The following is a 25,065-nucleotide window of genomic DNA, read 5'->3' as shown; positions in this document are numbered from 1 at the left end:
TTCAAATATGTTTATGCATGTATGTATGTGTCTTTGTATATGTATGTACAGTACAGACCAAAAGTTTGGACACACCTTCTCAATTAAAGATTTTTCTGTATTTTCATGACTTTTAAAATTGTACATTCACACTGAAGACATCAAAACCATGAATTAACACATGTTGAATTATATACTTAACAAAAAAGTGTGAAACAACTGAAAATATGTCATATTCTAGGTTCTTCAAAGTAGCCACCTTTTGCTTTGATGACTGCTTTGCACACTCTTGGCATTCTCTTGATGAGATTCAAGAGGTAGTCACCGGAAATGGTTTTCACTTCACAGGTGTGCCCTGTCAGGTTTAATAAGTGGGATTTCTAGCCTTATAAATGGGGTTGGGACCATCAGTTGTGTTGTGCAAAAGTCAGGTGGATACACAGCTGATAGTCCTACTGAATAGACTGTTAGAATTTGTATTATGGCAAGAAAAAAGCAGCTAAGAAAAACGAGTGGCCATCATTACTTTAAGAAATGAAGGTCAGTCAGTCCGAAAAATTGGGCAAACTTTGAATGTGTCCCCAAGTGCAGTTGTAAAAACCATCCAGCGCTACAAAGAAACTGGCTCACATGAGGACCGCCCCAGGAAAGGAAGACCTAGAGTCACCTCTGCTTCTGAGGATAAGTTTATCCGAGTCACCAGCCTCAGAAATCACAGGTTAACAGCAGCTCAGATTAGAGACCAGGTCAATGCCACACAGAGTTCTAGCAGCAGACACATCTCTTCAACAACTGTTAAGAGGAGACTTTGTGCAGCAGGCCTTCATGGTAAAATAGCTGCTAGGAAACCACTGCTAAGGACATGCAACAAGCAGAAGAGACTTGTTTGGGCTAAAGAACACAAGGAATGGACATTAGACCAGTGGAAATCTGTGCTTTGGTCTGATGAGTCCAAATTTGAGATCTTTGGTTCCAACCACCGTGTCTTTGTGCGACGCAGAAAAGGTGAATGGATGGACTCTACATGCCTGGTTCCCACCGTGAAGCATGGAGGAGGAGGTGTGATGGTGTGGGGGTCCTTTGCTGGTGACACTGTTGGGGATTTATTCAAAATTGAAGGCATACTGAACCAACTTGGCTACCACAGCATCTTGCAGCAGCATGCTATTCCATCCGGTTTGCGTTTAGTTGGACCATCATTTATTTTTCAACAGGACAATGACCCCAAACACACCTCTAGGCTGTGTAAGGGTTATTTGACCAAGAAGGAGAGTGATGGGGTGCTACGCCAGATGACCTGGCATCCACAGTCACCAGAACTGAACCCAATCGAGATAGTTTGGGGTGAGGTGGACCGCAAAGTGAAGGCAAAAGGGCCAACAAGTGCTAAGCATCTCTGGGAACTCCTTCAAGATTGTTGGAAGACCATTTCCGCTGACTACCTTTTGAAGCTCATCAAGAGAATGCCAAGAGTGTGCAAAGCAGTCATCAAAGCAAAAGGTGGCTACTTTGAAGAACCTAGAATATAAGACATATTTTCAGTTGTTTCACACTTTTTGTTAAGTATATAATTTGTTTGTTAATTCATAGTTTTATGCCTTCAGTGTGAATGTACAATTTTCAAAGTCATGAACATACAGAAAAATCTTTAAATGAGAAGGTGTGTCCAAACTTTTGGTCTGTACTGTATATGTTTGTATGTGGATGTGGTGCCCCTGCGGGTCCAGTTGCCACAGAGGTACTGCATCTCACCCAGAGCTGTGGCACCCCACTCTCAGGTAAGGACGGAGTACTACCCGGGACCCACACACCCACATCTAATACACTCCACTCTTAGGGTGAGATTGCTCCTAAGAGCACAGTCCCTGGTCCCTAGCTGGAGGGTAGAGCTAGGTAGAGGAGGTGGGTGGAGGAAGTAGATCAGTGGAGCACAGACAGAAAGGGTATAAGAAGAAGGGGAACCATCTAGAAGCAGACAGTTCAGAGGAGAGACAGTTGGGAGTGGGAGCTCAGGAGGAGCTCCGCTCAAGAGAGAGAAGAGCCGGGCCTAGTGCGAGAGGCCCAAGAGGAGAGTGGAGAGAGGAGCAGTGAGGAGGGCTCCAGGAAGACAGAGGGGATCCCAGGGGCACGGTGAGTGCAGAGGCCACCCGTGCACCCGAATTCACACTGACGTGGAGGGATCAGGCCACAGAAGGGGACCGGCCCCAGACTAGTGGAGAACAACCAGGCTCAGCTAGCAAACCCGAGGCGGCAGCATTTGCAAGGAGTTGCAGCCAAAGCCCACAATTACATCACTGAATAGGTGGCCACATAGGGTCCAGGGGATTGCAAGTCGCCTGACAAGACCCAAGGCCACTAGCTTGAGACACTGATTGTGAGGCGCAGGGCGAGAGCCAGCGCAGTGAGACGACCAGGAAAGGTACATAAAACAGGTTCCCGTTTAAGTGCTCCTGAGGTACCTGAGAGATTGCTGGATCCCTACCCCAGAGGACACAGGACAACGTGAGTGGTCATTACCGGCTGCAGCGGTGACCTGGAACTGCCTAGAACTGTGAGTAAAGCCTGAAGACTGCACCCCACTGTGTCCTTCACTCATTACTGCGCCACCAGCCCTGCACTACACCGCACCAACAACATCTACCTCATAGCATCCCTATATCCTTCCCTGGGGCTTAACTCTACATGTGGAGAGCTGAACCAACTCTGCTGACTCACCATCAGCTCCAGAGGATCTGCATCGCAGCGGCGGCCCCATATAGCCGCATACCACAGGTGGCGTCACGAACATTATCTCTAAAAACTTTATTCCCCTTTTCTTTAATCTTTGATTGACAGCCGTCGGTCACGGACCGGGTCACTGCCACCGTGACATCCCCAGCACCGACCGGCCAGGCTACCGAGTACCCCACGGCCCAGGGGGCGCGTCATGGACATTTCTGTGACCCGTATACGTGCAAGTCTGCATGTTTATACGTAACTGCATGTGCGTATCTGGCTGTGCATGACCGTGTGTGCGTGTGACTCCATGTGTGCGTACTGTATCTGGGGAGCTACGTGTGGCTCATGCTGTATCTGGGGAGCTACGAACGGCCTCATGCTGCATCTGGGGAGCTATGAACGGCCTTATGCTGTATCAGGGGAGCTCCGTGCGGCCTCACGCTGTATCTGGGGAGCTCTGTGCGGCTTAATGCTGTATCTGGTGAGCTACGTGTGGCCTCATGCTGTATCTGGGGAGCTTCGTGCGGCCTCATGCTGTATCTGGGGAGCTATGTACGACCTCATACTGGACATAGGGAGCCATGTGCAGCCTTATACTGGACATTGGGAGCCACGTGAGGCCTCATACTGGACATAGGGAGCTATGTGCAGTCTCATACTGGACATAGGGAGCTATGTGCGGCCTCATACTGTATATAGATGGCTACGTGTGGCCTCATACTGTATATAGATGGCTACATGGGGGCTCATACTGTATATAGATGGCTATATGGGGGCTCATACCGTACCTAGGGAGCTATATGGGGGCTCATACTGTATATAGGAAGCTATGTGGAGTTTATACTGTATATAAGGCGATTATGTGGAAGCTCATACTGTATGTAGGGTTTCATACCGTATATAGGAGGATGTCAGCTTACTTGATTGTGCTCAATATTAAGTCATACAATTAATGTAAAAACATAATTATAATTAATATGTTAATTATTAATATTGAGCAGAATTAATTTCAGCCTTCTAAACTGCCCGGGACCATGGCTACTCTTAATCCACCTCTGCATGGAGGTCTTCAACAGACCCCAGGTTGTCATTGCAACTTATCGGTGCCCCGTGATCGTGACACGGGAGCACTGATGGGTGCGTAGCATGACATGCCACCATCCCGGTATGCTGTTAATGCCACTGTGAGAGTTTGACAGGCTCTCTGCCCATTGCTATTAGAGGCAGGTCCTGGTTGTAACACATAGCCATTGCCTGTCAGGTATGGGGTGAACCCCGTGAGCACTTTCTATACACCCTTGACCAACTTTCTCCGTACATGTAGAGCAGATGTCCGTAAAAGGCTAAAGCAGATCTGTCACCGCATGTCACAATACAGACTGTGAGAATTAACAACCCCTCCAAATGAAAGATTTTTGTCCATGAGCCACAACTCTTTTATTTTTCCGAGGACATAGCCGAACGAAGACTTGTGTTTTGCTGGATGAGTTGTAGGTTTGATTGACACTATTCAATTGTGAAAAAATGCAATTCTGCAATTGTTTTTGGGGGCTTTTGTTTTTACAGCGTTCATTATGCTGTTACCAGGTAACAAGATTCTCCAGGTCACTACAATTATAGCAATACCAAACTTCCATATCTTTTTTGTAAGAAGGGGAAAAAAATGGAAATTTAAAAAAAAAAAAAAAGGGAAAATTAAGTTTTGTTGCCATCTGAGACCTGTAACATTTTCATTTTACGTTGATGGAGCTGTGTGAACTCTTGATTTTTGTGTGGCCAACTGATGTCTTTATTGATTCTCTCATCCGAGTGTCAGCATAGTGTGATCCAATTCTCTCGGATGCGAGAATCAGAGCACACTGTGAGAAGATGAAGAACAAAATTTCTCTATCTTCTCCATTGTGTCAGTGTGTGGAAATCGGACTGCACGCAGATGTCATCCGAGTGCAATCCCATGTTTTCCATGCACTCACTGACTTGCATGACCGAGTGTGATCCAAATATTGCATCAAACTTGGACATGCTGTGACTTTTTCTTCAGACTGAGGAAAGAATTGGACATGTGGGCAGACCAATAGACTAACATTGTACTGAGTGCAATCCGATATTTTGTCGGATCGTATTTGGACCGAAAATACGGTGGTGTGAGCGAACCCTTAGAGATAGATACAACATTTTTATCACTTATAATTGCACTTTTTGTCATAGCTGAGGCACTTCTGACATTGCAAGTTTTTTTCTCTTTACGGCATGTGCCGATTGAATTATTTTTTTATTTTGATAGGACTTTTATGGATGCAGCAATGTCTTTTATGTTTATTTTTTCTTCATTATTAATGGTGGGGTAAAGGTTATTGATTCAAACTTTTTATATTATAATTATTTTTTGTACCTTTAGTACACTTTAACCTGCGATCATCTACTTATACTAAATACCGCAATACCACAGTATTAGAGTATATAGTAAAAATCACGGTTTTGTATGAAGGCCAGTCACAGGGTAGTTTTCACAGGAGTGCTATCGAGGCAGGCACAAGGGCCTTCAGCACTCACCTGATGCTTCGAAAACTGCTGTCATAGATTGATTTTATGTATTTAGGTGGTTAAGAGCAGCGGGTGGGACCCAGCTCTTCTCGCTGCTGTAAGAGGCAGATGCCAGCTGTGTAACACAGACATCTATGTTGCAGCTTGTGAGCTGGCATCATACACGGGGAGCTGACATGGAAGTACCAGTACCTCATATGTTGGGAAGGGGTTAAAAAGAGCTTTAAGGCCCCGTGCACACATTGACTATTTGGTGAGTTTTTTACATCAGTATTTGTAATCCAAAACTAGGAGAGGGTGATAAATACAGAATTGGTGTACATTTCTATTATACTTTTCCTATGATTGTCTCACTCCTGGTTTTGGCTTACAGATACTGAAGTAAAAAAACTCACCAAATAGTCAATGTGTGTGTAAGGTGCCCCAGCGAGGTAGTCGTGGGCGAGCTGTAGCCCCCTCTCGCTATGGCACCCTACAGACAATACGTGTCCTCTCTCTGAAGTGTGGCTGTGTATGTAGTGCTCTTCACTTACTTCACGCCATCCGATCGCGGCTGTCTCCAGGTAATTTTCTTCTGGGACCAGGGCAGCAATAATTTCAGAGGACACGAGGTTCTTAACCAGAACTTGGACTTTACTTGGGGAAGAGGAATATTTACAGTATTTACAGTCAGATATAATGGATAAGGCCCGACAGGCAATCATCTCCCTCACAGGCGCTGTTAACTGCTTCAGCCCTGGTTCCCTCTTTAGGCAGAGCATCTCTGTGGCTATAATTCCTGGCCCTAGAGACTCCTCTGTATTAACAGTGAACGGATCCGATATCTCTCCCCCACGTCTTGGCTTGGAGTACTGTTTAGCTTCCTCTGCTGCCTGCAGACCAGAAGTGCCCCGTGTCCTCACTACGCTTTGGTGAGTTTCTACGGCGAGCGAACAGGACTCGTGCTCTTGCGTGGGGAGAACTGCTCACTGGGATCTCACTGTCTGAGGGTTCGGAGCTCCCGTCTACCCTAGCAGCCACTATAGTAAGGCTGTCTCATCAGGTCGCAATCCCTTCTTGTACTACTCAATCACTTCCTGATTCAGGAAATTAAAACAGAGACTTTCCTAATATGCCCACCCTCAGTGAGCTGTCATCACAGAACCTTAACCCATCACTGTCTATAGCTCGGCTAGCAGACTCATCCTGACATCTGCACCCCGAACAGTGGCATCTTGTGGCTGTTTTCAGGTACTACAGCCCAGAAGGAACTATACCCGGAACAAGCTCTATATCTCTCTAGGCTTGATAAGGGCACTAAGTTCCCCCTCTGCTCTACCCCCTTAGCTTGGCCTACCACAGTTGGGGAGGTCTGTCTTCAGGGACTCTTCCTTTTACTCTCTCAGTCTCAAGGGAAGGCTACGCCCTTCCCCACTATTACATGTGCACGGGGCCATAACACTTTAACGACTGCGTCCGTTAAGAGGCCTTATTCCTGATCGGTGTTTTAAAAAGGCGGTCAGTAATAACTGAATAGCACCCCGTCGCGGGTGAAAGCCGTACATGACAGCTGATACCCTGCGGCATTGGCCTTATCCAGTTTTGGAACCAATCGAGGCCGATTAACCCCATAAATATCATTGTCAATCGTGAAAGCGGTATCTAAATGGTTAAAAGGGGATTAAAAGACCCCATTTGAAAGGATCGACCCCTGAAATTGTAATCGCGAGTGCCGATCGTTGCCATGGTACTCTGAGGTCATCTGATGACCCCAAGGTCACGGTGGCCTGTAAAATCCAGCTATAAGCCAGGTATTACACGCCATGTCAGTGAGACACTGATAGGTCTCATGCACTGCAGTACACAAGTACTGCAATACATGAGACCAGAGATCAAAGTAAAAAATATGTCCAACAGTAGGACTAAGTGAAAAAGTAAAAAAAAAATTACCAGATTTTTCAGACTATAAGATGCACTTTTTTCCTCCAAAATTTTGGAGGAATGTGGGGGATGGTCCAGCTGTGGATGATGGGGGGGGGGGGGGGGAAGCAGCAGTAGAGGAGCAGGTCACAGGAGGCAGGAGCTGCCTGCTGCAGCTAAGACTGTGCCCGCTATTAGAAAATGAAAATTCACTGCTCCTCACACCCATAGGCGTGGGGAGCACTGAATGTTCATTTTCCTTAATAGCGTGCACAGTGTCAGCCGCAGCCACCGGCTACCTGCCGCAGCTGTGGCTAACAGTGTACCTGCTATTATAGAGCATGAATATTCACTGTTCTCCACTCCCATGGGCATGGGGAGTAGTGAATATTCATTCTCTTCAATAGCGGCCACACTGTTAGCCGCAGTCGCTGCAGGAAGCCGGCGACTGCGGCTGACACTGTGCGTGCTATTAAGGAGTGAATATTCCGGCAGCTGACCTCAGCATGTGAGGGCACATGGCAGTGACATCATACGCTGCTCACACAATGAGATCAGCTGCTGGTAGCAGAACAGGACACAGGGCTGGAGCAGAGGGAAGGTGAGTAGAATCCTTTACTTTTTATGTGTGCAGCGTGATGGGGGTACCATGCACACCAGGATGGGGGTGCCATGCATACCAGGATGGGGATGGGGGTGCCATGTATACCAGGATGGGGGTGTCATGCATACCAGGATGGGGGTGCCATGCATACCAGGATGGGGATGGGAGTGCCATGCATACCAGGATGGGGATGGGGGTGCCATGCATACCAGGATGGGGATGGGGGTGCCATGCATACCAGGATGGGGTTGGGGATGCCATGCATACCAGGATGGGAATGTGGGACCATGTATAACAGGATGCAGATGGGGCCACGTATAACAGGAAGAGGGGGGCCATATATACTAAGATGGGGGCATATATATACCAGGATGGGGAATATTAGTACAGTTTTAGTTATTAGTTTGTTCACTCTGCATCTAAAAAAAATTGAATAAAAAGCGATCAAAGAAATATTATGGACCCCAAAATTATACCAAAAAAATCTCCAACTCGTCACGCAAAAAATAAGCTCTCATACAGCTCTGTTTGCCAAAAAACAAAAAAATTACAGCTCTCACAATACGGCGACTAAAAAACAATTTTTTATAAATAAAACATTCTTACTTTGTTATAGTATCAAAACATAAAAAAAATATAAATATGGTATCACTGTAACCACACTGACCCGAAGAATAAAGCCATCTTATCAGTTTTACCACACGATGAACCACGCAAAAATAAAAATAAGAACCATTCTTCTACTGCTGTCTATTTGTTCATTCTACCTCCCAAAAATCGGAATAAGGATCAGTTCACATTTATACTGTGCTCTCTGGTGAGCACCTATGTCAGGATTTCCATGTAAATTCCCAAAAAATGAGATTCAGACAAAATCTCCTATGGAACCAATCACTTATGGGGCAAATTAAGTCACTTTGCACTACGTCTTGTCTCTGTTTCGGGGATATACCATTATTTTAACAGTCTTTTTAGCGTACAAGTGTGGTCAACCACATTTCTGTGCACACCAAAAAAGATGGATACCACCGAAACAGACAAAAAATGGAGTATAAAGTGTCTCCATCCACCTCATTATAGTGAGTGGTTCCATCTGGGGTTTCATCTGAACCGCATTTTTGTGGGATTTACATGGAAACCCCATTGTAAGTGATCAGCATAGAACATAAGAATGTGATCCCAGTCTTAGACTGAAATCGATCAAAAAATGTTATGAACCCCAAAATGTGACCAATAATGTGACCACGTTACTAGTAGAACAAAGACTCTGGAAAAGCAACATCCCCTCAAATAAAATCCAGTGAAATCTGCCCTCCTAAATCCAAATGCCCTCTTCCTTCTGAGCCCCACTGTGCCTAAACCACAGTAAGGGCCACGTGTTTGGCAATATTGTATTGCGGAGAGCCCAATTAAAGGGGTTGTCTGGTCTAGAATGCAAGCCGCATCTAGTGGGTGCGGCCGTCTAGTGGACGTGCCCTCGCTCAATACACTTGTATTGAGCAAAACCGTGTCCCGTGTAATCTAGTGGGTGTGGCCATCTAGTGGGCACAGCCTCGCTCAATACAAGTGTATTGAGAGAGGCTGAGCCCACTAGCTGGGTTCTGGCCGGGAGTATCTCATACTTGATCGCCATTCCCAAAGAAAACACTGGCAGCTCCTCACAGTGCATGCACTGGAAGGATTGGATTCATAAGTCTGCAGTCACATAGACTTTTAATTCTAGACGGGACAACCCCTTTAATAATTTACTTCTGTATATCACCAGAAGCACAATGTGGGCACAATTTCTACAATGGGGTCATTTTTGGGGTTTTTATGCTGTTCTGGCACCTTAGAGGCCCTGCAAATGTTGCCCCCAAATAGCGCTCCTTCCTGCTCAGCCCTGACGTGTGGCCAAACAGTAGTTTCTGACGACATATAGGGCATCACGACATTCGGAAGAAATTGCGCAATAAATTGTGGGTCCAGTTTCACATTTTAACCCTTGTGTAACTGACAAATTTGCAACTATTAAAAAAAATTTAATTTTTACCACTAAAAAGTTATATTTCCATGTCCCAATGCTACAAAATTCTGTGAGGCACCTGTGGGTTCAAACACTCACTATACCCCTATATGAAATCCGTAGGCAATGAAGTTTCCAATATGAGACCTATTAGATCAATTTAGGAAAACCAATGTGAAGTTGTACTACCTCAGCATGTAAGGCTCTCATGTATCCCGGTAGGTTCTGTCGACTTTTTTGGCTTCGAATCTTGGAGAGTGAACATTTCTGCATAATCTCACTGCTGCTCCTGGACCCCACTCGAACAATGTTACACTTCAAATACTTGAGTATCCCTTTAGATATAAAAGTAAACCGGTAATAGCTCACAACTTATTCTGTGATATTACTATTAATTATTGTTATTTTATGATATTCTTCTTCATCATGGAAAAATGTAAAGCTTAAAACATTTGATGATTAAAGGCAATAAATATATATACTTAAAGCTTACCTCCAGGTACAACTACATTTTGACATATTATTGCACTTGCTAATATAAGAAATATAGTTTATTTAAGATCATGGAGAGAAGCAAAATTTACCTTCCAGAAACTGATCAAGGGCATGGTTAGTGTAACACACAACCAGTATTGGATTACTCCCTAGTTTCCAAAGGCTAGAGTTATTGAGTAGCGCATACAGAATTTTCAGCCCCACGTAGGTTTTACCTGAAAATGAAATAAATATGCAAAGGAAATAGGCATTATAAGCGAATAAACTCTGCAATGAAATCTAATTCTTATAAAGCAAAGCTGCTATCTGCACGGATTGTTACAAACCTCATTCAGATTTATGGAACGGTAGCAGAAATTTTTCTACACTAACTCTGCCAATTTTGAAAGAACCCTCTATGTACTATGTAAAATTATGGAAATTGGGAAAAAAGGAAATTATTGTTCTGGCGCTGCAGATTAAAAGAAGCACAAAAGTAAAATCCAAGAGGTGGAAATTAATTAAACTTAAAAAGTAAAAAACAATGTATAAACTTATGGACAATATTTTTGGTGCTCTTAGTAAGAATAACCCACAATGGTCACTGAAATAACTTGAAACTGACAAAAGTAATTTTCAATTGAAATGTACTGAATTTTCAACTAATGAAAATCAGACATTGCTTTTGGATTGTGGTTCAACAGAAAAATAAATAAAAACTAATAAAACTGTAGACATCATCAGCTAGCTTGACTATAGGAATCTAATATGGCCAGTTTAAGCAAGTATGCCAGAACTACATCAGCAACTCTGTGTTTCACAAATATAACAACATTTTAAATCTAGCAAAAGAACTACCCTTCAATTGTCAAACAAGTCTTTAAAAAAGAGTTAAGACAACTGACACAAGCAGAGATCGAAAACCCAACAACCAGTTTTCAGCATAACTTCAGACAAGTCAGGCCACCGTCTATTCATCAACATTTTATCTTGACACTGGCATATGTAACAGAGTGACCGAACGCCTCCCGTGGGGAAGAGACTAAATAAGCAATTTACGAACATCTCCCATTATGAAGAGACGAAATAAGCACCTTACGAATGTCTCACATTAGGAAAAAACTAAATAAGTAATTTCTGAACGTCCCCCAAGAGGAGGAGACTAAATAAGCACCATACAGATATCTCCCATAAGGAAGAGACTAAATAGGAACCTTACGAACGTTTTCCTTGAGGAAAAGATAAAATGAGCAACTTACGAACGTTTCACATTGGGAAGAGACCAAATAAGGACCTTATGAAAGTCTCCCATGAGGCAGAGACTAAATAACACCTTACGAAAGTCTCCCATGGCTTCTACCAGCCTAGTTTTTCAAGAGATTTTGCTATGTTCCATGTATCTGACTTCAGTTAGCTTACATACATACCCGTAAAACAAACTCCAAACTTGATTCCCAACATACTACAAAGGCTTAAACAATTAAAAGCTTTTTGATCTATAAATTTGCATGTCTGCCTATTGTTCAGCATCTTCACAAATGTCTAGACTGTTTTTGAGCTATTTATCTTATGTATTCATGCATTCTGTGATAACACTATATGCTGGCATCTATTTCTTCCATATTCCACTATTTTATTAATTTCATATCCCATAATAGTCACCAATATGCCCTAAAGATGCCATAACAGAATGTAAAAGAATATTACAAAAGGCTGAAATACCCCCAGAAGGGAGTCTGGATGTGACTTAGTGGAACCTATTCTTTGGAGAGCAGCGTGGTTGGTTACTAGACAATTTGATGATGTCTAAAGCTTAGCAGTGGATGGATGTTCCTGAGGAAGTGATTTGAGGGGGTGGGGGGCAGGACCGGCTCCAGATTTTCGTGGGCCCCAGGCTAAAGAGTCTCAGTAGGCCCCTTTAACACATACACGATTCAAGATGCACAGATGCGGCAGTGAAATATAGGTATACAACACAGGGCCAGGCATGCCCCCTCATCCTTCACATATGCAGACATGCACACACGGTATGCAGACATACAGTACACACACACAGTATGCAGACATGCACGCACACACACAGTACGCAGACAAGCACACAGTACGCAGACATGCACATGCACACGGTATGCAGACATGCACACACATATACAAATGCACATGGTACACAGATATGCGCACATACAATACGCAGACACGCACATACACAAATAAGTACACATACAGGCATACATGTACAGTATATTTGAACACAAATTCTTAAAAACACATATAAAACGGACATAAATATATATACAGAGTCATACACACTGACATACACAGACATTTATATCATACGTGCACACACACACATTAGAAATATTTTTAATATGGGGATTAGGGAAGCTGGCGACAAACCCCACTCACCTGCCCCCGGTCCTGTCTCCAGTCCAGCTCCTCTGCCATGTGGCTGCGCAGGGCCGCCGGTGTGTCACAGACATGGGACCCACTCGCTGTCGGGGCCCAGGCTGCTCCCCCTCATTTGTGCAGGGCCACTAAAGTGTCACAGACATGGGGCTCTGGACGATCAGGGGGGCCCACTCGCCGTTGGAGCCTGGGCCACACCCCCCGCAACTGTGCAGGACCTCCGGCGGTGTTTTATTGCTGACACTTCAGACATGGCGGCGCGCAGGGCGCTGTGCGGCTGTGTCTGCTAGCAATGACGCGACAGGGATGACACTCAAGTCAAATTAAAGGCGCAGTGTCGCCCCTGCCGTGTCATTATTACCAGAGACAGCCACACAGTGCACTGCGCGCGGCCATGTCCGGTTAAGTGCCGGCAGTCAAGAAGCGCTGGCGGTCCTGGCTGCACAGATACCGGGGAAGCGGCCCGGGCCCAGACAGCGAGTGGGCCCCTCTGATGGTCCAGGATTCGGCACTTGCCCGGGTGCTGTCGCTGGCCCTGGTGTGTGTGTGTGTGTGTGTGTGTGGGGGGGGGGGGGTAACAAAACCACTATAGGTAATAGAGTGCTGTATGAATGCTTTGACAATGGCCTGGAGGGACTTAATCGGGCAGAACCATCAGTACCTCCTCCCTATAGCGGATGAGTATGGCAGATGTATAAAATACAGTATGTAGAGTACAGAATCTATGATGGAAAGAAAATTTTTTAAATTGTGAGCTTACCAGACGTAAGCTCAATTCCCCAAATGCTCCTATAATGCCTGTTGTAAAGAAAACTCATTTAGTAGCTGGAGGAAACAATACTCCACCGACCCCACAGCTAGTGACATGAAGACAGGAGGGGGATGAGAGTAATGCAGGAGGTGGGGCTGGGAGGTGGGGCTGATGGAGGGTCCCCCCAACAACGACGACTAGTACTCCTCATGCACAAGAGACTGACCCTCCTCAAAGGGTGACTATGTAAGGGGGAAGACCGGGTTGTAAATACTTTCAGAACAAGGGATCCGGAACTGCCGGGGCCGTGCCTCTGGTTGCAGGGGGAAGACAGACTGCAAGCACAGGAGTCAGGTGAACGGGAAGCTGAGGGCATGTTCAGAGCCAGAGCTCAGGGGTCAGGTGACCAGGGAGCTGGGGGCGTGTCTAGGAAGAGGGAGAAAAAGGAGGTTTGAGGGGGAAAGCAGGAAGTTAACAGTTGGGGTTAAGCCCGACTAGAGGGAGAAGAGACGCAGGGTCCGTGGAGCCGAGCAAGTAAGGTGTAGTGTTATGGACTAGGGGCTCAGCGGGTCAAACTGGAGACCGCCCGCTCCCGCCAGAAGACGTGGAGCCGAGCAAGTGAAGTGCAGTGTTATGGACTAGGGGCTCAGCGTGTCAAACCGAAGACCGCCCGCTGCCGCCAGAAGACGGAGCATTGTTTAGGTGGGGAAGCCAGAAGAAAACAACACCGGCATCAGCCGGCAACTGCCTTGTGGGGAACAAGAGTCAGCTAAGTGTAAAACTGCGATTACAACCGTGTCGACTCAGCTACATCCAGCCAAACTGTGGATTGTCGGTTATAGTCTGTTACCTGCTACTCCCCTTGTTGTCCCCATATTTCCCCTGTTACTCCCTGCGTGGAGATTGACCCTGTTACAATAAATCCCCCCTGTTTATTAACCCTGTACTGGCTGCTCTGTTTCTGTGACACTGTAACTAAAGTACCTGTGTCACATTTGGTGTAGTCAGCAGGATGCAGTCTTTAGACACAGACACTGCAGATCAGTCCATCCCGGGAGCCCCTGGATCTAGCTTGCCGCTGGGGGCCATGCTCAGCACTCTCCCAAAGTTCACCGGGGACAATATGATGCTGTGGGACTGGGTTGAGAGAGTTAGGAGTATGTTACGTATGTATCCGATGACCCCAGCTATGCAAGCCGAAATAGCCTTATTGACCCTGGACGGCGAGGCCAGGCACTCCGTGATGTACCGCCCTCCTCATGACCAGGATACTGTAGAAAAAGTGGTGCGGATATTGGAGGAGATGCATGGGGATCCCACCAATGTAGGAGAGCTGAGGATACTGCTGTTTCACCAACTGCAGCAGGAGGGGGAGACTGTGACACAGTATGTTAATGCATTACAGAGGGTGCACGGGATCCCAGGTGACTACGATGACAGAAGCCTACTTTCAACAGCGATTTCCAGAGATGGCGCGGCCTGAATGGGGACCAGTAATTAGACTCACGGCAGCTAATCAATTACCCATCCCGGTCGCAGGGGTGGTATGGATGAAAATTGGAGTGTGTGGAAAAGATGTGGGAAAAAAAGGGGTCATCTTGGACGCAGGGGGAACCGGAAGTGGACCCCCGGTGACCCTCGGAATGAATGTGCTGAAAGAGATCGGGCAAATCCTGATTAGTGAGCCGAAAGAGATTCCTCTAGACCGGTGGGACCCACGAACCCCCCAAAGGAGGGTTTTTCAACAATTAATCCGAGCCGCCCAGGCTCAGGAGACGTCGAGTGAAGGGAAGGTTCTGGGGAAAATAATAGTACCAGCAGCTACGGCGCTCACCTTACCGGCAGGACAAACTGTACTCACGTTACCCGCATGGGCCTGCACACCTCTTGAGGGGGTCGAAGTTCAGATAGAACCAACATCGATGGACAAAGTGCCCCCTCCTGGTGGCTTGGACACTGGCAATGTTATACACTGTGTGCCGAATTATTAGGCAAGTTGTATTTTAGAGGATTATTTTTATTATTGATCAACAACTATGTTCTCAATCAACCGAAAAGACTCATAAATATCCAAGCTTAATATTTTTGGAAGTTGGAGTGGTTTTTTTTTTTTAGATTTGGCTATCTTACCTGTTTGTGCAGGTAACTATTACTGTGCAGAATTATTAGGCAACTTAATAAAAACCAAATATAATCCCATCTCACTTGTTTATTTTCACCAGGTAAACCAATATCAGTGCACAAAATTTAGAAATAAACATTTCTGACATGCAAAAACAAAAACCAAAAAAATTAGTGATCAATATAGCCACCTTTCTTTATGATGACACTCAACAGCCTTCCATCCATAGATTCTGTCAGTTGCTTGATCTGTTTTCGATCAACATTGCGTGCAGCAGCCACTACAACCTCCCAGACACTGTTCCGAGAGGTGTACTGTTTTCCCTCCCTGTAGATCTCACATTTTATGATGGACCACAGGTTCTCTATGGGGTTCAGATCAGGTGAACAAGGGGGCCATGTCATTATTTTTTCTTCTTTTAGACCTTTACTGGCCAGCCACGCTGTGGAGTAGTTGGATGCATGTGATGGCGCATTGTCCTGCATGAAAATCATGTTTTTCTTGAATGATACAGACTTCTTCCTGTACCACTGCTTGAAGAAGTTGTCTTCCTGAAACTGGCAGTAGGTCTGGGCGTTGAGCTTCACTCCATCCTCAACCCTAAAAGGTCCCACAAGTTCTTCTTTGATGATACCAGCCCATACCAGTACCCCACCTCCACCTTGCTGGTGTCTGAGTCGGAGTGGAGCTCTCTGCCCTTTACTGATCCAGCCTCTAGCTCATCCATCTGGCCCATCAAGAGTCACTCTCATTTCATCAGTCCATAAAACCTTTGAAAAATCAGTCTTAAGATATTTCTTGACCGATTCTTGACGTTTTATCTTATGTTTCTTGTTCAAAGGTGGTCGTTTTTCAGCCTTCCTTACCTTGGCCATGTCCCTGAGTATCGCACACCTTGTGCTTTTTGATACTCCAGTAACGTTGCAGCTCTGAAATATGGCAAAACTGGTGGCGAATGGCATCTAGGCAGCTTCACGCTTGATTTTCCTCAGTTCATGGACAGTTATTTTGCACCTTTTTTGAACAACACGCTTCTTGCAACCCTGTTGCCTATTTGCCATGAAACGCTTGATTGTTCGGTGATCACGCTTCAAAAGTTTGGAAATTTCAAGACTGCTGCATCCCTCTGCAAGACATCTCACAATTTTGGACTTTTCAGAGCCCGTCAAATCTCTCTTCTGACCCATTTTGCCAAAGGAAAGGAAGTTGCCTAATAACTAAGCACACCTTATATAGGGTGTTGATGTCATTAGTCAACACCCCTCCTCATTACAGAGATGCACATCACCAGATTTACTTAATTGGTAGTTGGCTCTCAAGCCTATGCAGCTTGGAGTAGGACAACATGCATAAAAAGTATCAAAGTGATAAAAATACGCATTTGCCTAATAATTCTGCATGCGGTGTAGTGCGGTGCGTTAATCTGGGCGTAGGTGATCTCACACTCCCTCCCAGGGCGGAAATAGCCCAGATTCTGGAAATGCCAGAAAAGTTGGTGCAACCTGATGTGGTACACCTGTCCGCTGTATGAGGAGACCCCTGGACTCTGGCGGTCACCATCAGGCCGGAATCCCACCGTGCTAGTGCGAAGGGGGGATGAAGAATCCTAGAACAAGTGCGGGCTGAATTGACGGGACTTTCACCTCGACAGGTGCAGCAGGTAGAGGAGGTACTGGAGCGGTACCAGAAAGTCTTTGCTCGCCATGAGGATGACTTTGTTGCACCGAAGCCATTACCTACGAGATTCCCACGGGGAGAGCTGCCCCAGTGCGGGAGAGATACCGGCAGATACCTCCCCAGATGTATAAAGAGGTTAAGGAGATGCTAGCCCATATGTTACAGAATGGTGTGATACGGGAGAGTCAGAGTCCGTGGGCAGCCCCGATTGTCCTGGTCAGGAAGAAAGATGGGACCCTGCGGATCTGTGTGGACTATAGACGACTGAATGCCTGTACAGTACAAGACTCTTACCCACTACCCCGAATCGAAGAGTCCTTGTCGGCCTTAGGAAAGGCAAGATACTTCTCCTCCTTGGATCTGGCCAGCGGGTATTGGCAAGTGCCCGTGGCTGAACATGACCGTGCGAAGATGGCGTTCATATTACCCATGGGACTGTTCGAGTTCAATCGGATGCCCTTCGGCCTAACGCCCCCGGGACGTTCCAGCGTCTGATGGAGAGGTGCCTGGGCGATTTGAACTTCGAGGCGACACTGATTTATCTCGACGACATAATTGTCTATGCCGCCACCTTCGAGGAGCACCTCCAGCGACTGGAGCAAGTACTGAGTCGCATACAGAGTCATGGCCTAAAGGTGAAGCCCCAGAAGTGCCACCTGTTCCGCAAACAGATCAAATATCTCGGTCATACTGTGTCCGGTGAAGGAGTCAGGCCCACCCGGGAAAAGGTGGCCGCCGTACAGTAGTGGCCTACCCCGAAGACAGTGAAGGACGTTCAGGCCTTACTGGGACTTGCCGGGTACTACCAAAGATTCGTGCAGAACTTCACCCGCATAGCCAACCGGTTGCTAGAGCTACATAAGGGAGTGCCGGTGGGCTCCAAGAATCAGGTGATTCGGTGGGGAAGCAGTCAGGAAGAGGCCTTCTGTGCCCTAATAATGGCCATGACCGAGGCCTCAATACTTGCCTATGCGGATTTCTCCCAACCATTCATACTCCACACTGATGGGAGCCTACATGGTCTGGGAGCCGTGTTATCCCAAGTACAGGAGGAGAAAGAGCGCGTGATTGCGTATGCCAGTCGCTCCCTTCAACCAGTCGCTCCCTTCACGACTCTGAGAGGAACCCAGATAATTATAGCTCTTTCAAATTAGAGTTGCTGGCTCTGGTTTGGGCAATGACCCAAAAGTTCCGGGTCCGAAGTACTGGTGAGAACAGATAACAACCCGCTGGCTCACCTGGAGAATGCGAAATTGGGGGCCCTGGAGCAGCGTTGGGTGGCACGCATGGCCAGGTACCGGTATAAGATCGCCTACCGGTCTAAGGCAGAGAATACTCAAGCAGACGCCCTCTCCAGAGTGACATATGAACGGCCTGATCATGACCGCGATGAAGATTTGGAGGTGGATAAGGTCCCTAGCTTCCAAGGTTTAGTGGGACCGCTGGTCGCGGCGCAGGGACATATCAGAGAGACGTCGGAAGAACAAGTGCTAGGGTAGCCAAGAGATGACTGGGTCCGACTTCAACAGACTGACAAAGAAGTTGCCCAATTACGTCAATGGTTGGCTTTGAGACAGGTCCCCAGTCGAAAGGAGAGGAGTACCCTGTCCCCGGGGGCACTGAAAATGCTGGGACAATGGGAGAGACTTTGTTTGCGAGACGGGCTGCTGTACCGACGGGTACAGCTACTGCGAGAGTTCGTGATCACTTGGCAAGTGGTGATCCCAGAGAAGTTGGTTGGAGTAGTGGCTAAAGAGGCTCATGAACGAGGGGCTCACTTCAGACCAGAGAAGACATTTCAGTGGTTGCAGAGGCTGGTGTATCACCCCCGACTGCGAGCAACAATAGAAGACACTTGTCGAAGATGTCGGAGCTGTGAGCTGGTTAAGCCCCCGGAGCAGCGGGTCCCCATACAAACCATTGTGACTTCTGCCACCTTGGAGGTGCTGATGATCGACTATTTGACTGTTGGACCGACGCATCTCGAGTATGAATATTGCCTGGTGATGACAGACCACTTCACAAAGTTTGCGGTGGTGACCCCAACCAGAGACCAGACCGCTGAATCAGTTGCGCAGGCCATCTGCCGAGACTTCATTCGGGTGTACGGCTGCCCAAAGAGGATCCATTCCGATCGAGGCGCCTGCTTCCGGTTGTACAGGATTGAGAAGTACTCCTTACCACGCTCAAGGAAATGGGGCCTGTGAATGTGTGGCACCCCAGGGGTCTGGTTGCCACAGTAATAGAAATATTACGTCTGAGAGCAAGTGGGAGGTTTCTCTGGTCAGGAGCCCTTAAGCATGCAACACCTCCCGCCCAGACCTGGGAGGGGAGGAATCTGCCCTTATAAACTGGGTCTGGGGTGGGATTAGTGGAGTCAGAGCCTGGAGACAGTTCCAGGCACAGGGAGAGTTACAGCAGGAGCTCTGTAGGAGCCAGGAGCTGAAGACCAGGGGCTGGAGCTGAGCAGAGCTCACCCTGGCAGAAGAATCCAAGTACCGGACACCGGAGTCCGAGGCTGTGGGGACGTATATTCACCCAGCAGCAGAAACCAGCCGGCAGGGGATTTCAGGTCCTCTGGCCATAGAAGCCCGGAGGCTCAGTCACAAGGAAGGGACCAGCACTGCCATCGAGGAGCGGAGGCTATCAGAAGGCCCCAATTCACCAGCCATACGGGTGAGCACCACACGGTATACTCAGGGATGTGGGCTACTTCCACTCACTTACAGTAAGGTAGCCAGGAAGAGTGCAGATAGACGGGGAGGCCTACAACTCCACCTGGCCAGGGGAATTCCTGCTTGCTCACAGACTGACCAGGCCCCTTATGCTAGCCAGTACTCCCAGGAGGGTCTGCCTTAATATCATCAGTAAAGACCCTGAACTGCACTGCAAAGACTCTGAGTCGTTCCTGCTTTCTCACCGCATACAGCACTATTAGTACTGGGACGCCCATGCACCATCACCCTCATCATCCACATTCCCTGCCCTGAGGCTATACTCTTCCCGTGGGGAGTTATTCCATCTTTTGCTGCGCACACCACACCAGCCTCAGCGGACTGCCTCGCAGTGGCGGTACACCCTGACAGCAATCCACGGGTGGCGTAGTCGGACAATTAACCTAAAACCCCTAAAAGACTGCCACTGGTTTGACCACCCTGAGCCACGGGACCGGGTCGCCGCCATGGAGACTACAACCCCCAGAGACCCGGCTCCGGGTATCCCACACACGTCCACACTAGGCCCAGGGGGCGCGTCAAATGATTTAATCGGACACTGATCCAAATGCTCCGCATGTTGGAGGAAGATCGGAAGGTACGATGGCCTGAGTTTGTGGCCGAGCTGGTGTTGGTCTACAACAACCGAGTGAATAGTATGACGGGGTTCACTCCTTATACCTTACTGTTTGGGTGAAAGGGGCGAGAGATTACCGAGTTAGAGCTGGACCCCAAAGAGGACTACCCACGGACGGGGATGTCCTCCTGGGTCCAGGAACACCGGCATTGACTGCAGACCCTCCGACGGTTGGTACAACAAAAGTTTCGGGAGCTTAAACATCATGAGACATTGCCTCTTCGAGGGACAGCTCTGAGGCCCGGGGAGCGGGTGTTGGTTCGAGACAGGCGGCCCGAGGCAAATTGAGTAGGCGGTGGGAACGTACCCCGCACCGAGTGAAGCGCAGGGTTGGCGCTGAAGGACCTGTGTATGAAGTTCAACCCGAGGGGGCTGAAGGAGCCCCTACCAGAGTGGTTCATCGTAGGATGCTGCGGCCCTGTCTGTCTAAAGATGACGAAGATGAAGAACGATCACCTGCTTCTAGAGAGGGTCCTGTCACAGTTTCCCCAAGCCACGATGTGGATGAAGAAAAATTGTTGATTCTACCTCCGAGCCCCAGCACTCCATTACCTGCAGTCCCCAGTGCAGGCGGCGAGGGAACACCATCGGTTGAAGCCACCGGGCAGGCGGAGATTGGGAATCCAAGTGTCCCAGCACCCCCCATCGGTCAAACTGAGTTACGCTGGTCAGAATGGACAACAGCAGGTGTGCCTCCTCACCGTTATGAACAAGATCAGTTTATATGGCAACGTATTGTCCAGGAAGTCCAAGAATGTGAACGTTAGGTGAAGGAACTCTCGCCCGTGGAATGGCGAGTTAAAGGAGAGCGGGATTGTAAGGGGGAAGACCGGGGCGTAAATACTTTCAGAACTAGGGATCCGGAACTGCCGGGCCCGTGCCTCTGGTTGCAGGGGGAAGACAGATTGCGAGCACACGAGTCAGGTGACCGGGAAGCTGGGGGCATGTCCAGAGCCAGAGCTCAGGGGTCAGGTGACCGGGGAGCTGTGGGCGTGTCTAGGAAGAGGGAGAAAAAGGAGGCTTGCGTGGGAAAACAGGGAGTTGACAGTTGGGGTCAAGCCCGACTAGAGGGAGAAGAGACGCAGGGTCCGTGGAGCCGAGCAAGTAAGGTGCAGTGTTATGGACTAGGGGCTCATGGGTCAAACCGGAGACCGCCCGCTGCCGCCAGAAGACGTGGAGCCGAGCAAGTGAGGTGCAGTGTTATGGACTAGGGGCTCAGCGGGTCAAACTGGAGACCGCCCGCTGCCGCCAGAAGACGGAGCATTGTTTAGGCGGGGAAGCCAGAAGAAAACAACACCGGCATCAGCCGGCAACTGCCTTGTGGGGAACAAGAGTCAGCTAAGTGTAAAACTGATAATTACAACCGTGTCGACTCTGCTACATCCAGTCAAACTGTGGATTATCGGTTATAGTCTGTTACCTGCTAGTCCCCTTGTTGTCCCCATATTTCCCCTGTTACTCCCTGCATGGAGATTGACCCTGTTACAATAAATCCCCCCTGTTTATTAACCCTGTACTGGCTGCTCTGTGTTTCTGTGTCACTGCATCTAAAGTACCTGTGTCACAACTACGACAGAGTACGGGCCCCGGAGTCTAAGTGAACAGCTAGCTATGATGCAACAATTTCCTAATCCTGAAGAGAAGCCTGTTCCTTTCTTTAGACTAAATTTAGGCTATGTATAGCTTTACATGGCGAGCTCTTGAGTTATTAGTAGATGCGAACGGGAGAGACGTGACTCCACATACAGTATTATAAAGCAAGAAATGGGACCATCAAAAAATATTTGATTTGAATATATGAGTCAGAATATTTGCAGATGTTAGACTCAGAGGAAGAGTTTAGTAAGGTCCTGCATAATCGGGCTTTGACAAAACAGAGGGAACAATCCATATTGTTAAATGACATAACTCAGGAGAAGGTGAGACAGTAGAAAATATTTTGCCTGTTTGCAGATGACTTGGACAGATATGGAATATTTTCCAAGAGACAGCCTTAACATACATATTGGGAACTGCTTTTGTATAGGGACTAAAGAAACCCATTAGAGAGGGGCTATTAAATGCACACCCTGAGTGGAGAGGAAAGAACCTATAAGACCTTGTGCAAGTAGCTAAAGGAGTGGAGCAAGAGTTAATTCAGGCTCATAGGAACAAAGGAAGTTATGCTTTACCAGAAACCAGGGGAAGGGAGAATATGGCAAAAGGTGTGGCCCTATTTTCTGTTACAACTGAACAAACTTTTTACTCTCTAAAACTCTTGATTACCTCTGCCCCAGCTCTTTCTTTATCCAGCTATACTAAACCATTTTCTTTGTTCTGCACTGAGATTTTCTGCACTGAGATGACAGGTCATGCCTCTTCAGTACTTCCCCAAAAACATGGCCAAAAACAGAGACCTGTGCCTTATTATTCACCCACACTGTAACCCGTCGCCAAGAGTACATTTTCCTGTGTACGAGCCATTTCGGCGGTTCAAGCCATGCTTGAAAAGGCCAAAGAAATAGTTCTTGATTATAAGGTCACACTTTGCACTCAACACGATATTCATGGTGTCTTCAGTCAGGTACAACCTAGACACATTTCAATACCTGTCAACTTTGACTTCAATGTGCCCTTCTCATGTCCCCAAATGTAGAACTCAAGTTATGTACCGCTTTGAATCCAGCTATGCAGGTAAAGTAGAGAAGGGGAGATGTGGAAAGTATTATTTTTACATTCTCTAACAGTAGGAAATAATGGACATACATCCACCTCATTATTCCGTTTCTCTGATGCAACAAGAAATGGCAGGGCTTGAACAGGTCTCAGATGAGCCCATTGCTAACACAGATTTAGATATTTTTTTTGTAGATGATCCAGATACCAAGATGCTGGTCAATTATAAACTGGATTTGCTGTGGTTACACATAATGAGGTAATAAAAGCCGAACCACTCCCTCCTAACCTGTCGGCACAGAAGGCAGAGCTGAAGGCACTCACTGAGGTCTGTAGAGCAGCAAAAAGTAAGACAGCCAATGTGTATGTGGACACCTTCAACCTGTATAGTAATGCACACTAGGGTAATTGTTAAAGCAATCCCTATACACACATTGTACAAACGAGCTGCAGACAACAATCCCAAACCAAATGGTAAGCCCCATCTTGCAGAAATGCGGGTGGCAAATAAGATTGTGAGTGTCATATTTGTTTACCCATTCATAACTCATATGTGGGATAAGCTTGTAGAGGAGAAGGATTACCTAGATGACCAAATTTTCCAGGTCCTTGACATCCTCAAAGCATCTTGTGTTATACAGAAACTACTAATTTTAGTAACTAACCAACACATCATAGTGTTAGACTATCTCAAGGAAGGTGGGATGTGTCAAATAATACAGTGGTGACCAAGAGTTTAGCATTTTTTTAAAAAGTGTGATTACTTCTGTCTGGTTGTTGTGATGACATTTTCCTGGTTATTTTAGTAAACTGGAAGCAAATGGTTGTCAGCTACAAGGAAGAAAATTGTGTTTGACATTGTTTTATCCTCTTATGTGTTAGTTTTCAACATTTGCTGGGTCAAATGTTTTGCATATTTTGCCATGGGTAGTCGAATTGTGCCTAAAAAAATTTTTTTTGTGTTTTTAGGTTAAAACATGGCAAAGACAAAGCCAAATTAATCACCAGATATTAGGAAGCGTATTATTCTGAGTGAAGTCAGGCAAAATCCACAAAGAGGTAGCTATTGAATTCAAGTGTTCTCAGAGTCAAGTGTCATGTATATTAAAGAAAGAAGAAGGTTATGGAACAGCTGACAAACCTAGAAGTTGATCACATTGTTAATAAAAAAAAAATCAGTATTTGATGTCCATAAAAATGGTGTACAGATTTCGCACTAAATGAACGAAGAATATGGGGTCAAAGTGAGTCTCCAAACTGTGGTGTGACGGCTAAGAGCAGTAGGGTTGAATGCACGAGTTCAAGAAGCCAGTCAAGAAGCCTTTCATCTCTGCAAAGAACCGGAAGGTCCGACTTGAGTTTGCCAAAGAACACAGCCAATGGAAAGAGACAGATTTGTCTAAGGTGTTATGGTCGATGAATCCAAGTTCAATCTGTTTGGTAATGATGTCAAGCACTATATATACCCCTCAATTGGAAAATGTAATGATGTAAGGTACCAAACACCTACAGTGAAACATGGTGGTGGCAAGGTCATGGTTTGAGGCTGCTTTTCTGCATCTGCCATTGGCCCTCTGCACAGAATTGACGAAAATATGAATGCTACCATGTGCAAGGATATACTGGAGAATGTAATGCTGCTACACAGTAAAACCAAAGTAGGCAGGGGATGGAAATTCCAGCAAGACAATGATCCTAAGCACATATCCAATTTAGTAAAAAATTGGTTAACAAAGAAAAATGTTTGCCTGTTGCAATGGCCAAGCCATTCACCTGATTTAAATCCTTTAGTGCACCTTTGGGATCAGTTAGGGCAATGAGTTGGGGCCTGTACCCATAGTAATAAAGTTGAATTGCTTGCAGATTTGCAAATGGAATGG

General features: G+C 46.8%; 1 protein-coding gene across 2 annotated transcripts in view; it reads right to left on the bottom strand.

Annotated features, from left to right (window-relative positions):
• Nucleotides 1–25,065, bottom strand: part of LOC141265440 (NFX1-type zinc finger-containing protein 1-like) — a 200,661-nt gene that overhangs the window by 90,630 nt on the left and 84,966 nt on the right. For both annotated transcript variants that reach the window (XM_073678549.1, XM_073678550.1), the window contains exons 10-11: nt 10,334–10,459; nt 9,939–10,084 (exon numbers count right to left, since the gene is read on the bottom strand). In XM_073678549.1, coding sequence (XP_073534650.1) covers nt 9,939–10,084; nt 10,334–10,459 — 272 coding nt within the window. The remainder of the gene's footprint in view (nt 1–9,938; nt 10,085–10,333; nt 10,460–25,065) is intronic.

This window comes from Phyllobates terribilis, unplaced genomic scaffold (genome assembly GCF_046119375.1).
Source record: "Phyllobates terribilis strain yellow unplaced genomic scaffold, ASM4611937v1 Scaffold_4__5_contigs__length_816908805, whole genome shotgun sequence".
Classification (NCBI taxonomy): Eukaryota; Metazoa; Chordata; class Amphibia; order Anura; family Dendrobatidae; genus Phyllobates; species Phyllobates terribilis.
This window is presented reverse-complemented; position numbering and strand designations above follow the sequence as displayed.